This window comes from Mustela lutreola, chromosome 10 (assembly GCF_030435805.1).
Source record: "Mustela lutreola isolate mMusLut2 chromosome 10, mMusLut2.pri, whole genome shotgun sequence".
In the NCBI taxonomy this organism is placed as follows: domain Eukaryota; kingdom Metazoa; phylum Chordata; class Mammalia; order Carnivora; family Mustelidae; genus Mustela; species Mustela lutreola.
This window is the reverse complement of record NC_081299.1, coordinates 53549474-53568458: the sequence shown is the minus strand read 5'-3', so window position 1 is coordinate 53568458 and position 18985 is coordinate 53549474. Positions and strand designations below refer to the sequence as shown.

Genomic DNA, 18985 nt, shown 5'->3' with positions numbered 1-18985 from the left:
ATTTTGAGGCCCAAAGTGACAAGATTTCCTGATGGATTGCATGGGGGTGGGGGGCGTGCAATAATAAATTCTGAAACACTTCCAAGTCCTTTGTTCTGAGAAATGGGAACCGGAGCGTCAGTAGCTTGATCGGGGACGTGCTGAGTTTGAGATGCCTATTAGGCATCCGAGTGGAGAGATTATGTTGGCAGTTGGATATACAACTCCGGGATTTAGAGATGTCTGGGCTGTTGATAAAAACATGTGTCAGCTGCCTACAAAAGGTATTTAAAGCCACAACATAGCATGAGATCACCAAGTCAGTGAGTTCAGACACAGAGGATAGGTTTTTGCTGAGTAAATGAAGTTTACTCCTTAACATATGATACATAGATATTTTTTCTATTAACTAAACTTCAAATTAAATTTGTGAGAAGTGTATTAATCCTGCAGCTTCTCCTGCCACTAATTAGTCCTCAAAAATGCTTTATGGGACTGACACCTTGCATTCATCTCTCACTGATGTGTCTTACAATCCCATCTTCAGACAGCCTGTGTATCTGCCCCACAACCTTCACCTTCCCCTTACCGCTAAGCTATAGAAAATGAGGAGATAAATGCTGATACTGAATATGGTGATAAACTGTGTTTCTCAATTGCAGAGACATAGGTGCGTTAATGCTTTGAATTATTAAGTAAAATAATTATCCAGCTAAGGTTGAACTGATGGTTTAGAGTTATACTGAGGATAAAAAAAAAAAAATAAAGGCACAACTTTTGATTTAATAATCTCTACTAATTAATTTGAAAGTGTGTGAAACAGCTATGGTTATCCAGTTGTGATTACAAGATCATCAACAATAAACAGATACCTTGCAGACTTCAAGTCTGTTCTCCAAAATGTGCGATCTCAAGATTAGGACCACTTTGTCTATATGCCCCATACTGAACATGAATAATTGTTTCAAAATGGTCATCTAGTAATCCTGCCCCAGTAATTCTGCCCTATGCCTGGTGACTAGGGGGAAGTTAAACAGAATTGGAATTCATTTTCTACAAAGTTAGACTTTTTTAAAAATGTAGGGAAAGTCCTGAAATATAAATTCTTCAGAAAGTTTAGTTCTTAAAAAAACAAACAGTAACAACAACAACAAAAAAAAAACCCCAGACATTTGTTTACTACTACTTTCTGCAAAAACAAGAAATGGGTAACTTTAGCCGAAATTTGTAAGAACCGCTTGAGGAAGCACAAAGGAGGAAATAACTTCCCAGTTATGATGAGTGGACAAGACTTTTTTATTCACATTTAGCTAACAAAAAACATAGGAAAGTTTGTTGTTGTTATCGATGTTTTAAATCTCAAAACAGGAGATGCTCTTTAAATATCAGGTGTATGATCTCTCCAGGTACACCCATTCTCAGCCCCAGGGGGGAATCTCAATGCACCCAGTGTGCTTTCTACAGGAAAATGCCTATGTATAAACCCTTGGACCAGAGAAGTTTCCTTGGGAACTGTTTTTTCTTTTGGGCATTTTATGATTATGTTGATATTACTAAATTTCTACTAAAACTTTAACTTTACACTTAGCTGGATAATACAAAGAAATAGTTAGCTTAGTTTCTTTGTAATTCCGCTGCCTAAATCCACCCGTAAGACAGCAGATCTTCCCCAAATGTTTCATGCATGAGGGGGGCACATTACTTGTTAAGTAGTATTTTATATCAGTTTGTTCTCTTCTGTAGTGCACAGAAAGACTACTGAAAACAGAGCTACCCTACAACCAGCAATTGCACTGCTGGGTATTTACCCTAAAGATACAAACATAGTGATCCAAATGTTTATAGCAGCAATGTACACAATAGCCAAACTATGCAAAGAGCCTAGATGCCCAACAACAGATGAATGGGTAAAAAAGATGTGGTATATACATACAATGGAATATTATACATCCATCAAAAAAATCCCAAAATCTTGCCATTTGCAACAACGTGGATGGAACTAGAGGGTATTATGCTAAGTGAAATAAGTCAATTGGAGAAAGACAATTCTCATATGATCTCACTGATATGGAGAATTTGAGAAACAAGGCAGACGATCATAGGGGAAGATAGGAGAAAAATGAAACAAGATAAAACCAGAGAGGGAGACAAACCGTAAGAGACTCTTAAGTTTCTCATGAAACAAACTGAGGGTTGCTAGAGGGGAGGTGGCTGGGTGATGGACACTGGAGAGGGTATATGCTATGTTGAGCACTGTGAATTGTGTAAGACTAATGAATCACAGACCTGGACCTCTGAAACAAATACATTATACGCTAATTTTTAAAAAAGACTTTTTAGAGTATATACAGCAGTTTTTTAAACCGTTGAGTTTTCTCCCTTTTCCAATACAGCCATCATTGATGAACCATGGCCCGATACCACTCTCAACCCTCAGGAGTGTTAAATTAGGAACTGGATTCATTCCAGTCTGGCCATATCCCTGGACTGCTTCTCTTCAACCACAGTAAGTACAGGATCAAAACTGGTCACAGTCACATTAAGATTATCCAAACAAAAACACTGGGGAAATAAATCTGCTTAAACTGAAAGTTTTAGTTTAATAACATACATAAAAGTCTTTGTTAAAGTATAAATGACATGTTTTATTTCAAAAGTAATCATCCTCATCATACATATATAATTCCTTCTAAAGCAGTCTTGGAGATCTTTCACATCATGTTCAGGTTTCGCTGGCTCTATTCCAGAAGCACGGCCACCACAAAGCAGGTTGTAATTCTTGAGCTATTACACACTGGGATTTTTGCAAATAAGGTACTTCATACGGCAGCATGGGGAAAAAACACTTAAAACACACAACTTATATCCATTTACAGAAATAACAGTTCCCAGTTGTGAACTAATTACTATACTTGGAAAATGCTAGCATCCTCATAAAAATCTGGTTAAGTTATGGTGCAAAATCTGAATTTTTTGCCAGCTTGGAGAAGGACACATTTTTGTGACATCTCCTAAGCATTTCCCTGAGAGCATTAGGAATGTTATTAACTTAATGAAATGTTTCAGCCTCTAGAACGGTCTTCATCAAGGGAATACCTCAGAGGCAAAGACTTCTTGAGGACTCTAAGAAAAATCTGTGGGTCCCTAAGTAGAGGAAAAGAAACAACCATGAAAAGTACAACCACCTGAGAACTCACCCAGAGGAAGGGATGAGAGATGAGAGGGTTGCCCCTAACCCAAATATTATGCTCCTTCTATAAACTGCTGGAATGCATTTTCCACTTTACTTTGAAACTCTGCCATTTTCTGTGAATGAGCCTTTGGGTTCCAAGGCACTCCCTTGTAAAAACGCAGCTGCAGCACAGCTTGGAAAGTACAGGCTGCTGGGGGTGCTGCGGGGACTGGAAAGAGTTCCAGGGGAGGGGGGAGATGAGCACAAGTCATCCTTTTCTTCTGGGAAGGAGTCTGACCAGCACCACACACTATCAGCCACACGAAGACAACTGACAGGGGAGGAGCAGAGAGGTGGGTGATCTGGACACTGGAGGAGGCCAGCATGTAGGTCAGGCTGGGAGGAAGGCCCCACATCAGGAGAGGAGGCCAGAAAACTCAGAGGAAAGTACCTGGACCCCAAGGGTATTAGAGGATGGGAAGTGCTGCAAAAATGGAAGAAAGACCTTTGTTCTTAGGAAAAGAGGTGGAAATTGAAACTTTCCTTTATCCACCCTGTTCAAGCTACCCTGTTTCCGAGCCCCAAAATTCAGGCAGGTACCCTGAGCATTAGAAGTCAACAATACAAGGAGTTAGCCTGCCTCGGAAGGCCTGGCCTGGGGACTCAATCACCCATCTCCCACTTCCCGTGGCAAAGTGTTCCAAAGTCCTGCTGTAAGCCAGTTGTCGGGAACACGATAGAGAATCCCTTCACAAGATTACTTACTTGTGAGCAATTTTTATGTGTATTCTCAGTTTTAGAATGTCATCAATGTGCTCTGAATCTCCAAAATATTTTCTAAGGTGTACAGAAAAAAAAATAATAAACCTTTTCTAAGGAAAAAAAAATGCCCAACATCTGCGTCATCAAAAGGAAACTTGTACATTTATACACAGCAATACTTCCTATCAGCATTTATTACTTAATTGACACTTAAGCACTAAGAATAAATGTTCATTTTCAGACACAGAGCAAATTTAACAGTCTATCACTTCAATGAGCCCATTCTACTATTAGGGAATACTTACAAACATTCTCTACCCAAGTACTTTACATCAATCTGGAAATACAATCAAGAGGCAATGCTTTAAGGCTACATATTAAGGCTACCTTGGGAAATATGTATAGGTAATAAAGACGCTTTTGCAAAAGGAGAGTATAAATTAAACACTATTTCCACTACTGGAAAAGAAATACTATTACAAGCCAACAAGACATTCAAAATGGTATCTTAAAATGTATTGCTATTACTATACGGCAGATAGATTATTGCTCAAACTGCCCATTTCCGAACATGAAGAGATTCTCACTTTTCTATCTTTTAAGCAAGGCTACATCAGAATAAAGACTTGTAATTAAACTTCCTTTTGTGTTAAAAGAGATTTATTATAATAAAGTAAGTGCAATAAGTGTTATTAAAAATGCTGGTTAAAATTATAAAGTGTCTGTATCATTCTTCTAGTATAAATGTTGGAAGTAACATCATAATTCTGCATGTACATAGAACTTGGAAAACATAAAATCATGCACGAGCCCAGACTATAACTGCACGCTGTCCTTTTAGGTATCACCACTCTCTTCTCCTGGTCCCAGATCACTCCAGAATCTGAAAATATATACTAATTCCTCCGATTCCAAACTTCAAAATTTCAGTGTTTTAAACTTATGTCAGTTATCACACATTAACAATGCTTTGAAGTCATTATATTCTCACCAAGTGCTTCTAGTTCCTGTATTTCCCTTTCTCAATAGACCTTGGACAAAAAGTTGAGCAAGAAAAACTGATTAGAGGAGCCAGCATGACACGTATTCCCAATGATTCATTCAAAGTGGCATAAGGTGTTTTAGGTATGTATTATATAAATAAAAAGACCTCTAAGGTGTGAAAGACAGTTAAGTACATCAACATGTAAAGAAAAGAAGCAGCTCACCCTCTGCCTGCTTACTTGGCTCCATGGAGAGGAAGAGGCAGAGCCGGGAGGAGGTCAGGGCAAGTCAGAACCACTGAGTGTGTGTGTTTGGTGGGGGGGAGGCAGAGCGCACCACAGAGCAGCGGGGGAGAGGCGTGTGGTTATTAAGGGAAATGCAACAGTATTACCTATCTGCTTTTGCCCACCCTGCTGAAGCAGGGACAGGTTCCAACCTGGCCTCCCTCGGGGCATCCCAGTGTGGCTCTGGGGTGATTCTGTTCCCCCAGCACCGGGCAAACAGCCACTGCACTTCAGATGGTGTGAAGACACCAGCGCTCCCGGCTGCGAACAATTTCGCAAAAGTGAGGAACGACAGTATCAGTTTGGACGTTTCACAAATAGCCACAGACTCTGGGCTAGGCCTCAACATGAAGGCAGGTGAAACAGTTTTTACAAATGAGCTGCTAACACCTAGAGAGGTTAAGTGGTTCAGCCAAAGTAAAGACAAGGGCACCAGATGTGGTAATTATCCCTCTGTGATGGCACTGATCCCACTTGCATGTGCATGTAATTCACTTGGGATCTCATCCAAAACGCGCTGGGTCCCTGGTGGGGCATCTGATTCTGTACATGCTGGCTCCTAGGAGAGGCAGGTGCTGTACGGACCCAACCGACGGCACTTTGAGAAGCAAGGATCTACAACACCAAGAGGGAGCTCCCTCCGTCTCTGTCTTTCTGGGCCACAAGTACATCTTGGGAATCCTGGGCAGAAGGAGACTCGCACTCCAGTCTCCTGGAGTCTCCAGTTTTCTGCCCACCACGCACATCCCTGGGTAAAAGGTGCCTTGCACGAGTGAGCAGCCATCTACAAGACTGTGTTCATGTATTTTCTGAGAGCACCATGACTATATGAACAGCCAAACAAATAACCTAATTCAACTTGAGTAAATGAAGAGCGCTGCTGGCTGGAAATAAAACGAATCTTTTTCTCATGTAGTCCTTCTTACAGTGAAAATGATATAAAGGCATAAAAAAATCAGCATATGAAATTTCATAGTAAAAGGCCATATGTGCAACAAATACATATAGTATGACTTCTAAGAAATAAAATGCATTTTATCAGAATAAAGTGCTACCACTGTTCCCAGCTAAAATCATCTCCTCTTCCAAATACAAGGAAAAAACCTTGAATTGTAAGGAAAATGACTGCATTGCCTGCCAGCACAAGGCCACAGGCTCCCCATTTGATCTGAAACACAAGAAAAGAGGATTAAATCTTTACTTTCTTCATATTGCACTCTTTGAAAGTCTCTCTTATTTTCTGCATTAGAATTATCCAATGAAATATCACATAAAACCGCTAAAAGGCTTAATAATGGAACAGGCAGGAGACAATGAACTATTCAGTAATTAGCCTAATTACTTCACGAGGCTTGATAATTAAGTCTGTATCGTCCTTATCATTTTCCCCATTAGACATATTTCTCAACTTGTCTTCAGTAGATGATGATTACCTTAAGTAAAATACAAGCAGCCGGAACACAAAGGGTCCAATTATAATACAGGGTACTAGAAGTTCTATACCCATTGCCTTCTTTCAGGAAAATAGGAACTGGAGAGTTATGGATTGGTCTGTTTCTTTTTTAAGCTTTAAATAATAATCTGCATACAAATGAAAACAGCTTTCCAGTGTGGCAGATGGTACTGCGGAGGCACAGGAGGGGATGAGAGTACCCTCTAGTGGGCATTCTTTGTTTTAATTTAACCGGTAGAAAGAAAACGTCAATGAAAGGGGTTCTTCATAAAACATGATGCATAAAACAGAAATCCTTATAGCCAAACAAAAGAAGCACTGGTCTAAGGTACACAAAGAATAAAGTCGTGATGATTTTGCACTCGAAAACCTTCAAAGCTTCGCTATTATCTAGATAGAGTGCAAACTGGCATGGCACTCAAGAGCCTGCCCAACTGGGCTTCACCAGCCTTTGTGGCCTTGATCTCAACCACGTCCTTTGGCTCCATTATACTGAACTGTTCGTTATACCACATATTGCCTTTTCACACTTGGGGGCCATTCCATATAACAGCCTTCCCTACTCTAATCAAAACCTTATTTATCCTCAGAGGCCTACATCAAATGCCAGTTGGAATTTCTTCCCGGTGCTCCTATTGTGTTGTGATCATGTTTCAATTATCATACATAATACATTTATAGTGTACTTACCCATCAGGCTAGTTTCTGTGCTTTCTGGAACAGAGACAGTATCTGGCTCTTATTCCTGGTATCTTACAAATAGCAGATGTTCCAAAGATTCAATGCCCCAAGTAAGATATCTAATGCCCCAAATAAGAGTTTCATGAAATTGAAACAGTATGTAGCGAGTGGGAATAAACGCAAGTAGGATGAAAGGCACTGAACGTCCAAGTGAATAAATTATACCCACAGTGTGTGTTTTGGAGACAAAAAGAAAAATTTTGTATTAGATGTGAAGATGTCATCTTATCACTATATCTTCTAGAGGCCACAGTGGACCTCAAAATATGCCAACTGTATTGGGTTGAAAATTGTGTCCATGATCATATTTACTGGAGAAGAATCTGAGATGACATTCACTTTGGAACCAAAGAGCATTGCTATCCTAGTCTCAGTGGATCGCCCTAAGCAGCAAGGACTTAAGCACAATTCTGGAAAATAGCTTCAAGTCAAAAAGGCAAGAAAATCACATGGTCTGGCTACAAGTTGTGAGAGAAACAAAGCATTCTGAAAACAAGGCCAAGACACTGATAGGGAGATCTAAAATGGAAGAGCACAACTAAACACACGTATGGATTTGAATCTTAAGCCTCAGCCCTGGAAATGAAATTGATGTTCTGGACACACGTATTTGATGTAAACTCAGCAACATCCAGGCAAAACAATAGGAGACAAAACTTACCACAGACACACGGGCAAGAATAACAGGAAATCCAAAGGCAGAGACAACAATTCCAGTAGTAAAAAAATATGCCAGTTCCCGGCAGGCACTACTTGTGGCGTCGGAGTCATAAGTTGCTCTTTTGGCAATGAAATGGGGGATGGGAGAGATGACGTGAAATATCAGGACAAACAAGGGCCAGTAAACGCTGTCAGGTGGACCCAGAAGAAACGCAAAAAGAAAAGTCACGGTTACATTTTAAAGACACTCTGCCATTTCAAAGTCAGAATTAGCTTCAATGTCTGGGTCAAACAATCATTCATTTAATTGTCAGTACTCGTACAGGAGATAATTTATACCAGGAACAAATAAGATATAATGATTAAAAATTATTAGTCCTTTAATAAGTAGTTTACATGATGTTAAAAAAAAACAACTATACAACGTGTAACCTAGAATCTTTATTAGTAGTTTTCTGTTATTACTGAGCTTCCTGAACTGTAATTTTTTAAAAAGATTTTATTCATTTATTTGACATAGAGCACAAGCATGGGGAGAGGCAGGCAGAGGGAGAAGCAGGTAGCTGTGCCCCAAGCACCTGACCCCAGGACTGAGCTACCCAGGCACCCTCTGAGCTGTTATTTCTTTCTTTCTTTCTTTTTTAAAGATTTTATTTATTTATTTGACAGAGAGAAAAATCACAAGTCGGAAGAGAGGCAGGCAGAGAGAGGGGGAAGCAGGCTCCCTGCTGAGCAGAGAGCCTGATGCGGGGCTCTATCCCAGGACCCTGAGATCATGACCTGAACCAAAGGCAGAGGTTTAACCCACTGAGCCCTGGGCTGTAATTTCTTAAAGACAGTCTTCACTTAGTGCAGATGACTTCACCCAGTCATCTTTGCTTTCCCTAGAGAACACAGCACAGTGCCTTCAATGTGCTAATTCAATAGAGATCTTCTGAGTATATGCATGTTGGAAACCCTTCAATGGCTTAAGAAAACCCAGATTCCTTGCCCTGGCCTACAAAGCTTTATATGATCCCTTCATTTTGTGCCATCTTCTCTTCACTCACTCAGCAGCCACACTAGCCTTTTTTCTGTTCCTTAAACACTCTGAGCTCATCCCTGTATTAAGGTTTCTGTAATAACCATGTCCTCTGCTTAGAATGCTCACCTCCCCCTCTTCTCATTGGCTGGTTCCTTCTTATGTAATCTAAACTGAGAGGCCTTCTTCTAAAGGTGGCTCTCCCTGACCATTTCAACTTACTTAGAAATGGTCTCCCTGACCATTTCAACTTACTTTCTTTCATTTTTTTATTGAGGTATCGTTGACACACAATGTTACATTAGTTTTCGGGTATACAACACAGTGATTCAACAAGTCTATACACCACGCTATGTTCACAAGTGTAGCTACTACCTGTCTCCATACATTGCTATTACGATACCACTGACTATATTCCCTATGCTGTGCCTTTTAACCCGATGACTTATTCATTCCATAACTGGATGCCTGCATCTACCATTGCCCTTCACCCATTCTGCCCATCCCTCCACCTCCCAGCCCAACTGTCAATTTGTTCTCTTCAATAAATGGTGAAACAGCTAATGCAAATGAATGAAACGGGACCAATTCCTTATATCATATATAAAAATAAACTCAAAATGGATTAAAGACCTAAAAGTGAGACCTGAAACCATAAAACTCCTAGAAGAACACATAGGCAATAATCTCTGACATCAGCCTTAGCAACACTTTCCTAGGGAAGTCTCCACAGGCAAGGGGAAAAAAGCTACTGGAACTACATTAAAATAAAAAGCTTTTGCACAGTGAAGAAAACCATTAATAAAATGAAAAGGTAACCTACTGAATGGGAGAAGATATCTGCAAATGATACATCTGGTAAGATGTTAATATACTAAACATATGGGGCGCCTGGGTGGCTCAGTGGGTTAAGCCGCTGCCTTCGGCTCAGGTCATGATCTCAGGGTCCTAGGATCGAGTCCCGCATCGGGCTCTCTGCTCAGCAGGGAGCCTGCTTCCTTCTCTCTCTCTCTCTGCCTGCCTCTCAGTGTACTTGTAATTTCTCTCTGTCAAATAAATAAATAAAATATTTAAAAAAAAAAAAAATATACTAAACATATAAAGAACTTATGCAACTCAACACCAAAAAAACCCCAAGCGATCCAATTTAAAAAGGGCAGAGGACCTGAACAGATATTTTTCCCAAAGAAGAAATACAGATGGCCAACAGACACATGAAAAGATGCTTAACATCTCTCAACATCAGAAAAATGCAAATCAAAACCACAATGAGATATTATCTTATACCTGTCAGAATGGCTAGTATCAAAAAGACAAGATGTAACAAGAAGTGCCAAGTATGTAGAGAAAAGGGAACCCTTGTGCACTGTTGATAGGAATGCAAATGGATGCAACCACTGTGGAAAATAGTATGGAGGTTCCTCAAAAAAAAAAAAAAAAAAACTAGAGTTACCATATGACCCAGTAATTACTTGGGTATTTACTCCAAGAAAAGAAAAAAATACTGATTTGAAAAAGATACATGCATATCTATATTCACTGCAGCATTATTTACAATAGCCAGGATATAGAAATAACCAAAAGTCCATCAGTAGATGAAAGGATCAGGAAGATATGGGACGGACGGACGGACACACACACACACACACACACACACAGGAATATTACTCAGCCATAAAAAAAGAATGAGATCTTGCATTTGTGATGATATGGGTGGACACAGAGGACATTATGCTACACGAAATAAAATGGACCATCCATTTTAAATACTTCAAGTTATACTTAAGCACATTGCCTCCTTAACTTTTTGCACAGCACTTATCCCTATTTGATATGTTCCTTGTTATGAGAACAAGATTCTAATTTGTCTTAATCAATCACCATATATCTCTATGACCTAGAATGAGGCATTCTGTTAATACTTACTGAATAAACAAAATGAATTTTAAGTATGAAAGTTATAAAAATAGATATGCTTACTTGCAAAAATTTTAGACAACCTTTACTATAAGAGGTAACAATAATAATATAGTGTTTTACATTATTTAAAAATTGCCATCTGCTTTTCCATTACATTTTCTCTATAACTACTTCAAAAATATGTTTCTCCATCAGGTAGATGTTTATTACACTTCATTCCTTAACAGAAAAAAGCAGTCTCTATTCACATTTATATATCTACATCACAGAAATACATAGCACAATACAGATCCACCCTGATAGCCAGCACCTATAAGCAGAAGTTGTGACAAAGCTACACTGTGATGAAAGCTTATTTCGGCCACAGATTTAGGAGTGCAGGATGGTAACCAGAAAGCAAGGGAAATGGCCATTTATCAATAGAACTCAGGATGGAAGCACTGAGTTCTAAATCCTAATTTCATATTATAGGGATTTTTGTATGTTTCAAGAATCATCAAATAATATTGGTGAAGGGGCCTTTAGAGATTCTCTAGTTCAAAGTCCTTGTTTTACCAGTGAGGAAATGGAGATACAGAGAGAATAGGTCTGGATTAGACCCTGCTATGACCTGACATGCCCACAGCCACAAGCTCTTAATTCTTCCTAGAATACAGTGAGAGTTTTCTATAAAGCAATGCAGGAGACCACATTCCTGTTCACAGTAAGCCATCAATATTCAACTACAAGAACTGTAATATAGAAGCAACCTTGTTTATACACGAAATTTAAATATTAAATGTTAACTATTCAGAAAACATGTAGGCCAGAGACTGGCAAACATTTTCCAGAAAGACCAAAGAGTAAACATTTTAGACTCTGCAAGTTGTATTCTCTCTCTCTCAAATACTCTGTCCCTGTAGTATAAAAGTAATCAAACATAGTACACAAATAAGTGTCACTGAGTTCCGATAAAATATCAATTACAAAAATAGCCATTAGGAATTGTTTGGCCTGTGCGCCAGTTTGCTGACTTGTAATGCAGACAATAATACTGGGTTACCGTCGTTAAGATGTAAGACTAATTTCATCATTGTAGCAGTAACAGCTCATTTTTTATTTAACCTTATAGAGATCACAGAGAATTAGAACACCTGGATTTAGAGTTGGTTACAGAAAAATGGTCAAAAGATTCAGGACATGAGTCACTTAAGGCTGTGCGATTTGGTTAAGTCTTTAGCCACTCTGGGCTTTGGTTCCCCAGCTAGAAATGAGGATAACTTATATCCTTAAAGCTAGACTCAGGTAATAGTTATACACACTCTTGACAAATGTTAATTATTGCTTACAACTGGCTCCCTCTCATGTACACACAATTTTTGTGATAGCTGGCCAGGACTGGGAGGAGAGGTTTTTTTTTTGGTTTTTTTTTTTTAAAGACTGTATTTTTTTTTATTAGAGAGCAAGTGAGAAAGAGAGCATGAGTCAGTGGAGGAGCAGAGGGAGTGGGAGAAGCAGGTGCCCCAATGAGCAGGAAACCCGATGTGGGGCTCCATCCCAGGATCCTGGGATCCTGACCTAAGTCGAAGGCAGACACTCAACCAACTGAGCCACTTAGGTGCCCCGGAGGTTGGGGGCAGGAGGGAGATTTGAACTCATCAATGTCCTGCAGACTTGCTCCAGATGATTTAAGTTAGTTCCATCACCTCCTGTGCAGTTAGTTGCCCAGGCCAATCACCTGGGAGGGCATCCCCAAACCCTTTCCCCTTGCTGAACCCTGACATCAGTTAACAAAACCTGTTAGTTCTGACAACCTGGATCTATCTCTCTTTCCCTTCTTTCTATTGCTACTGCCATGGCCCTACATTTGGCTTGACTGATGAGAGCAGTGCCCTGCTCACAGTGCCCTGCTACTCGCCCTGACTGCACTTTCAGGACCTTGCTACCCAATGTCACATTTGGGCCAGACTGCCCTTCTTAAAACGTAAACCCCCTCACCCTCTAAATCTATTCTCAAGGTATTTTTCCAGCTCCTACTGCCTGAAGGACAAAATCTCACCTCCTTTACATGGCATACAGTGTCTTACAGATTGACTGATTCTACATCCTTGACCAACCCTTCCTTCTACCCATCCCAGCTGTATTCCATGCTCTACCATAACGAACCACATGTGGGTTCCTCAACAGTCTATATGCTCTATGTCTGTGAGCCTTGCCATAGAATTTTCCTGCTGCCCAAAGTCCTCTTTCCCCAGTTATCTGCATGGCCTACTTCCTTATTTCCTTTACATTTCTGCTCACACGGCACCCTCTCTGAGAGGCCTGCCTGACCACTCTCCCCAGGGCATTTGTGCCCTTTATCCTTTATTTTTCATAACATTTCTGCCACTGATAGAATGGACATTTTTCAATCTGTTTATTGTCTGTCTCCCCCACTGAAATACACACTCTAAGAGAGCAGGGCCTTGGTTCTCTTATTCCTTAACCCTCCGGTCCTGTAATAGCGGCTGGTACATGGTAAGCACTTGACCAACAGCTGCTGAATAAAGAAATTTTTGTTGAATGTTCCCTCTGCCTAGAATGCCCTCCCCTAACTCATCAGCCCCACAAAGTCTTATTCAGGCACCACGTCTCGGCTTAAAGAGCACTGCTTCTCTGCAGCTCTCCCTAACTCTACCAAGAAGACTCAAATATGCCTTCTCAAAGTGCTCAGGGTCCTTTGCGCTCAACTCCACTACCGATCAACTGGACCATCACCTGCCTGCCTCTCAGGCACACCTAGAACTGTGAGCTCCGTGAGGAAAGGACTGCATCTCTTCATTCTTGCATCCCCATCTGGTCCAGAACAGGTGCTCAGTCCATGCTTACTGAATGAATACATCAAGTTTAAAAAGAGCTTTTCTCTCTGTACAAACACAACTGACCCAAGAAGGGACCTGGACTTCACTGACTCATTGGTGAGAGCTTGGTGCCACACGGACCAAACTTACTAATGCTCATACTAAGGGTGACAAAGGCACAAAAACAAGAATGGTTCTTTTTGAGATGATAACTTACCCATAATCCTCTAAGGCACATCCCAGCATGAGAAAAGTCAGCCCAATGGCCCCACTGAAGGACAGTGCCACGAGAGCTGTGAAGAATAAAACCAAGAGTTAAAGATCCCAGATCAGGGGTTGTCAGGACTTTAGGGGAGGAGAGGAGGAATAGAGAGTGCTTACTAATGGGGATGGAGTTTCTTCTGTGGGTGATAAAATATTCTGGAATTAACTAGTACAATGGGTATGGAGTTTCTTCTGCGGGTGATGAAATGGTCTGGAATTAACTAGTAGTGATGACTGCACAACCTTGTGAATATACTAAAAACCACAGAATTTTACACCTTTTTTAAAAAATTTTATCTATTTATTTGACAGAGAGAGAGAAAGCACAAGTAGGGGGAGTGACAGGTAGAGAGAGAGAGAGAGCTCTGCTCTCCCAGTTGAGCAGAGAGCCCAGTATGGCCTAAGCACAAAGGCAGATGCTTAACCAACCAACCAAAATTAGGTGCCCTCAATTTTACACTTTAAAAGGGCTAATTTTATGGTATGTGATTTAGATCTCAGTAAAAACATTCAATTAAAGAAAGAATTAAAAGGTCCCCAATTGGGGCGCCTGGGTGGCTCAGTTGGTTGAGCAACTGCCTTCAGCTCAGGTCATGATCCCAGACTTCCAGGATCGAGTCCCGCATCAGGCTCCCAGCTCCTTGGGGAGTCTGCTTCTCCCTCTGACCTTCTCCTCTCTCATGTTCCCTCTCACTCATTCTCTCTCAAATAAATAAATAAAATCTTAAAAAAAAAAAAAAAAAGGAAGTACAACTGTTACTTCACATATTTTAAAAAAAAAGGTCCCCGAATTAAGCAAAGATAGTGATTTACCTATTTCATTAGTTATTATCACATTTGACTGGCAAATGACTACCTATGCCCACCATGTTAAAATCATTAGGTGAGAAAGGTCTCAAGCACTTCCCAACCCCTATCTAATATATAAATCCCCTCTATTCATCACAAGGGGCTAGCTAGCCAGCCAGTCTGCACAACTCCAGTTGGAACTCACTGCCGCCAGGGGCAGATGATCTCCTTCTGACAATATCCAAATGCTGAAAATCCTTTCTTTAAATTATATCCAAAAATGCCTCACTGTAATATACATATCCTTTGATCATTTTGCCTCCCCCAATCACAGTACTTCCAAGTATTTGAAGACTGCTTTCATGTCTTCATAGAAAATGATTCCCAACTAGTATCCACTGAATAAAATATTTATTCCCTGCGTCTGTTCAACACTAATCTCTGAGGGGGTAGGAACGAATTTGTCCTTGTCACGCTGCAGAGTGGGAGAAAGAGTATCAGGGCTGTTAAAAAATCTTGAGCTCTGAATCACCAACAAGGGTTCAACTCTTAACACTGCCACCAACTGGTTGTGTGACCTTGGAGAGAAACTGAAGCTTTCAATCTGATTTCTCACCTGTGAAATGGGAATAATGGTGCCACCTTATCACAGAGCTGATGGGAAGTAAAGGAGATAATCTATGTGAAGTGTTTGGCAAAAGGAGGTGCTCCATGAATAAATGTTGCCTGACAAAGATTTCTGCTCATCTTAGCAACATTCTTTGCTAAAGGTATAAACCCAAAGCACAAGACACATGTGTAAAACTTAAACATCCCACCCTCTCCTTTCAAACACACTTCTTCCCTTTAAATTCTACCTTTTTAAAGATTTTATTAATTTATTTGACAGAGAAAGAGCACAAGCAGGGGGAGCAACAGGCAGAGGAAAAGGGAGAAGCCGGCTCCCCAATGAGCAGGGAGTCCAATGTGGGGCTGCATCCCAAGACCCTGGGATCATGACCTGAGCCAAAGGCAGACACTTAACTAATTGAGCCACCCAGGTGCCCCTTTAAGTTCTATCCTGAAAAACCAACCAACACCATCATCACACTCTTAGAGAAAAATCAGCAATTCAAGGTGACTCAATCTCCCAGATGTCATTCAAACCTACTGCTACAAACCAATTGAGTGTGTCCTCTCTCCAAATTCAAGTTAAACCCTAGTGCCAACGTGATGGTATTTAAAGCTTCTAGGAGGTGATTAGGTCATTCAGGAAGGGCCCTCATAGATGGGATTCGTGCCCTCACAAATGGGACTCCAGAGATCCCTTGCCCTCTCTGCCATGTGAGGACAGTAAGAAGACAGCTGCCTGTAAATGAGAAAGCAGGCATTCATCAGACCCTGAATCTGCTGGCACCCTGATCTTGGACTTCTCAGGATCCAGGACTGAGAAATATATGTTTGCTGTTGAAGCCATCCAGTTTTCTGGCATTTTTGTTAGAGCAGCCCTAAAGGACCGAGATGTCCACCCTCTTCTCCCAAACCTTTTGCTATTGCGCTAGTGCAGACCCTCACCATCTAACACCTGCCTGTGACTGTGACTCTTCCAATCCAGCCTCCACGTAGCAGACAGTGGTCTCGCAAATAGAGATGGTGTAACCCATTCACAGCTGCTCTCACGGCCTCCAAGTTGTTTGGGACATGTTCTCTCCACTTGGAAAAAACTCTGTCCTTGCTCCATCCTTAGTAATAAGCCTTTCCCTTACTGACTTTTTTAGATTCAGTGCAAAATTGGCTCTTTTGTGAGAGCTGCCTCCTTCTCCCAGGAGCAGGGTTAAGTAATCCCATTTGTGTTAGTTTCCTGGGGCTGCTATTAACAATGTACTACAAAGTAGACCCTTTAGAATCACAGAAGTTTAGGGGTGCCTGGGTAGCTCAGTGGGTTAAAGCCTCTGCCTTCAACTTGGGTCATGATCTCAGGGTCCTGGGACCAAGCCCCACATTGGGCTCTCTGCTCAGCAGGGAGCCTGCTTCCTCCTCTCTCTCTGCCTACTTGTGATCTCTTGTCTGTCAAATAAATAAATAAAATATTTTTTTTAAAAAAAGAACCACAGAAGTTTATTTTCTCACAGTTCTGGAAGCTTGACATCTCTAATCCAGGTGTTGGCAGGGCCATGCTTTCTCCAAAGGTTCTAAGGCAAGACTCTTTCCTTGCTTTTTCCTAATTCCTCTTTGGTGCTTCTTGGCGTCTACCTGCATCATTCCAGTTTTTGCCTCTGTTTCCCTGTGGTGACCTCCCTATGTCTCTATATGCAAATTTCCTTTTTTATAAGGACACCACTCATCAGATTAGGGCACACTCTAATCCAATTTCATCTTAACTTGATAATATCTGACAAGACCCTATTTCCAAATAAGCTCACATTCACAGGTACTGGGGAGTTAGAACTTGATCATTTCTTTTGAGGGATACAATTCAATTCGTAACACCATCTCTAGCTCCTCCTGTTATCTAAGCACACCTTGGACATTTCAACAGTAATGTAATTATTTCCAGTTCTGTCACCCCAAAATTACTTTTATCCCAAGTCATAGGCATAGAGCAGTCTCTCAATAAAAGGTATCTCTAAAATCCTTCTTTCCCCTAGATCTTTTCCATTTTATAGTCTATCTTCTTTTTCACTACAACACAATTTCTAACAAATTCACACATAACCATTTTTATTATTGGATAATCTGGGGGTATGACTAAACAGCACAGTGCAGTACTGAGATACTACTTGTCACCTGTTTTCTGCACTGACTACAAACGGATATGTCACACACTGGACACCGTCCAAGTAAACCATATTTACTTAACTAATAAAAAAAAAGTCAGCCAGAAATAATGATAACATGTGTCTGCCGCTAAGAGGTCACATACTCACCTAAATTTCAGAGTGCACACACATGCATGCAAATATACTCTACACATGTTTATAGCAGATGCTGATTAACTGGGAAGATCCTTGGGTACAAATTCTAAAGAGGACAGTAATTCCAATATAGAAACAAGTTCCACTACTCTATTCAAATATTAGAAATCCGAATGGTTTCCCACCAAAAGGAAGCCTTCCAGTAGCCTCTCCCACCGCTGCCACCCCTTTTGAACTGCCCCATTAAAAGAAACAACAACAACAACACTGTGCGAACACTACTTTGTTGTCCGTCCATTGAGAGACACTAAAGAAAGAACGCTAACATTCCACTAATCTCTTCTCCACAACTACGAAAAATGCGGAATTTCTGGGGGCCTTCCGTTGCCTGCAGTCAACTCTGCTCAACTGGAAAAATCATCAGTACGAGAGGATTAGGAGCCCCGGTGCCCAGAAGACTAGAGACAATGGCTGCTCTGGAGGAAACGCGAAACTGCGGAGCTGCAGGAAGAGGGAGCAGAGGCGTTAGGGTGGACATGTCAGGAAGTGGAAATCCTGTTTAAAACTCGGCAGAGGTGGGGGCGGGGGACCGCTCGAGGAGCTGAGGAGTCGGGAGGGGATGCTCTGGGGTAACCCGGGTGTCCCAGGAACGCACTGCTCCTGGCTCCGGCCGGAGACCCAAGCGGGAGCGTGAAGACCAGCGAGATGCCACCCGCACCCCGCGGGGCGAAGGGAGGGGGCGAACTTCCCCCACCCCCCGGAGAGGCGGGGAGCGCGGCGGGCCTAGGGGATGCCGGTCCCCGCCCACGCGCTGAAGGCGCAGCTCCAGGCTTAGCCCGGGACGGAAGCGACACCCCACCGCAGGACCAGGGAGCGAGCTGGGGGGCCACGGTTGTACCTTTAACGCCCGCCATGTCTCCCGAGCTGGGGCCGCGGCTGCTTCCGGCTTCCTGCCACCGCCCGGCTGCCGCCCAGACCCGGCCCCGCAAGGCACCGCAGGTCACCGGCCCGCCCCTTCACGCGGAGCCCCGCCCCTGCCGGCCAAAGACCCGCAGCAGAGCCCCGCCCCGCCACCCGGAGCCCCGCCCCTGCTTCTCCAAGAATCCTCGCAGAGCCCCGCCCTTGAAGAGCCTCCCCGCCCAGCCACCCGGAGCCCCGCCCCTGCCGGCCAAAGACCCGCAGCAGAGCCCCGCCCCGCCACCCGGAGCCCCGCCCGTGCTTCTCCAAGAATCCTCGCAGAGCC

At 42.0% G+C, this 18985-nt stretch overlaps 1 protein-coding gene across 1 annotated transcript; it reads right to left on the bottom strand.

Moving 5' to 3' along the window:
* Positions 1-6062: 6062 nt before the first annotated feature.
* Positions 6063-18769, bottom strand: LEPROT (leptin receptor overlapping transcript). Its single transcript, XM_059137535.1, has 4 exons — positions 18641-18769; positions 14013-14088; positions 8037-8223; positions 6063-6349 (listed from the first exon to the last, which is right to left on the bottom strand). The coding sequence occupies exons 1-4, from the start codon at positions 18654-18656 to the stop codon at positions 6233-6235; spliced, it is 396 nt and encodes a 131-aa protein (XP_058993518.1). The 5' UTR covers positions 18657-18769; the 3' UTR covers positions 6063-6232.
* Between the last annotated feature and the right edge of the window lie 216 nt (positions 18770-18985).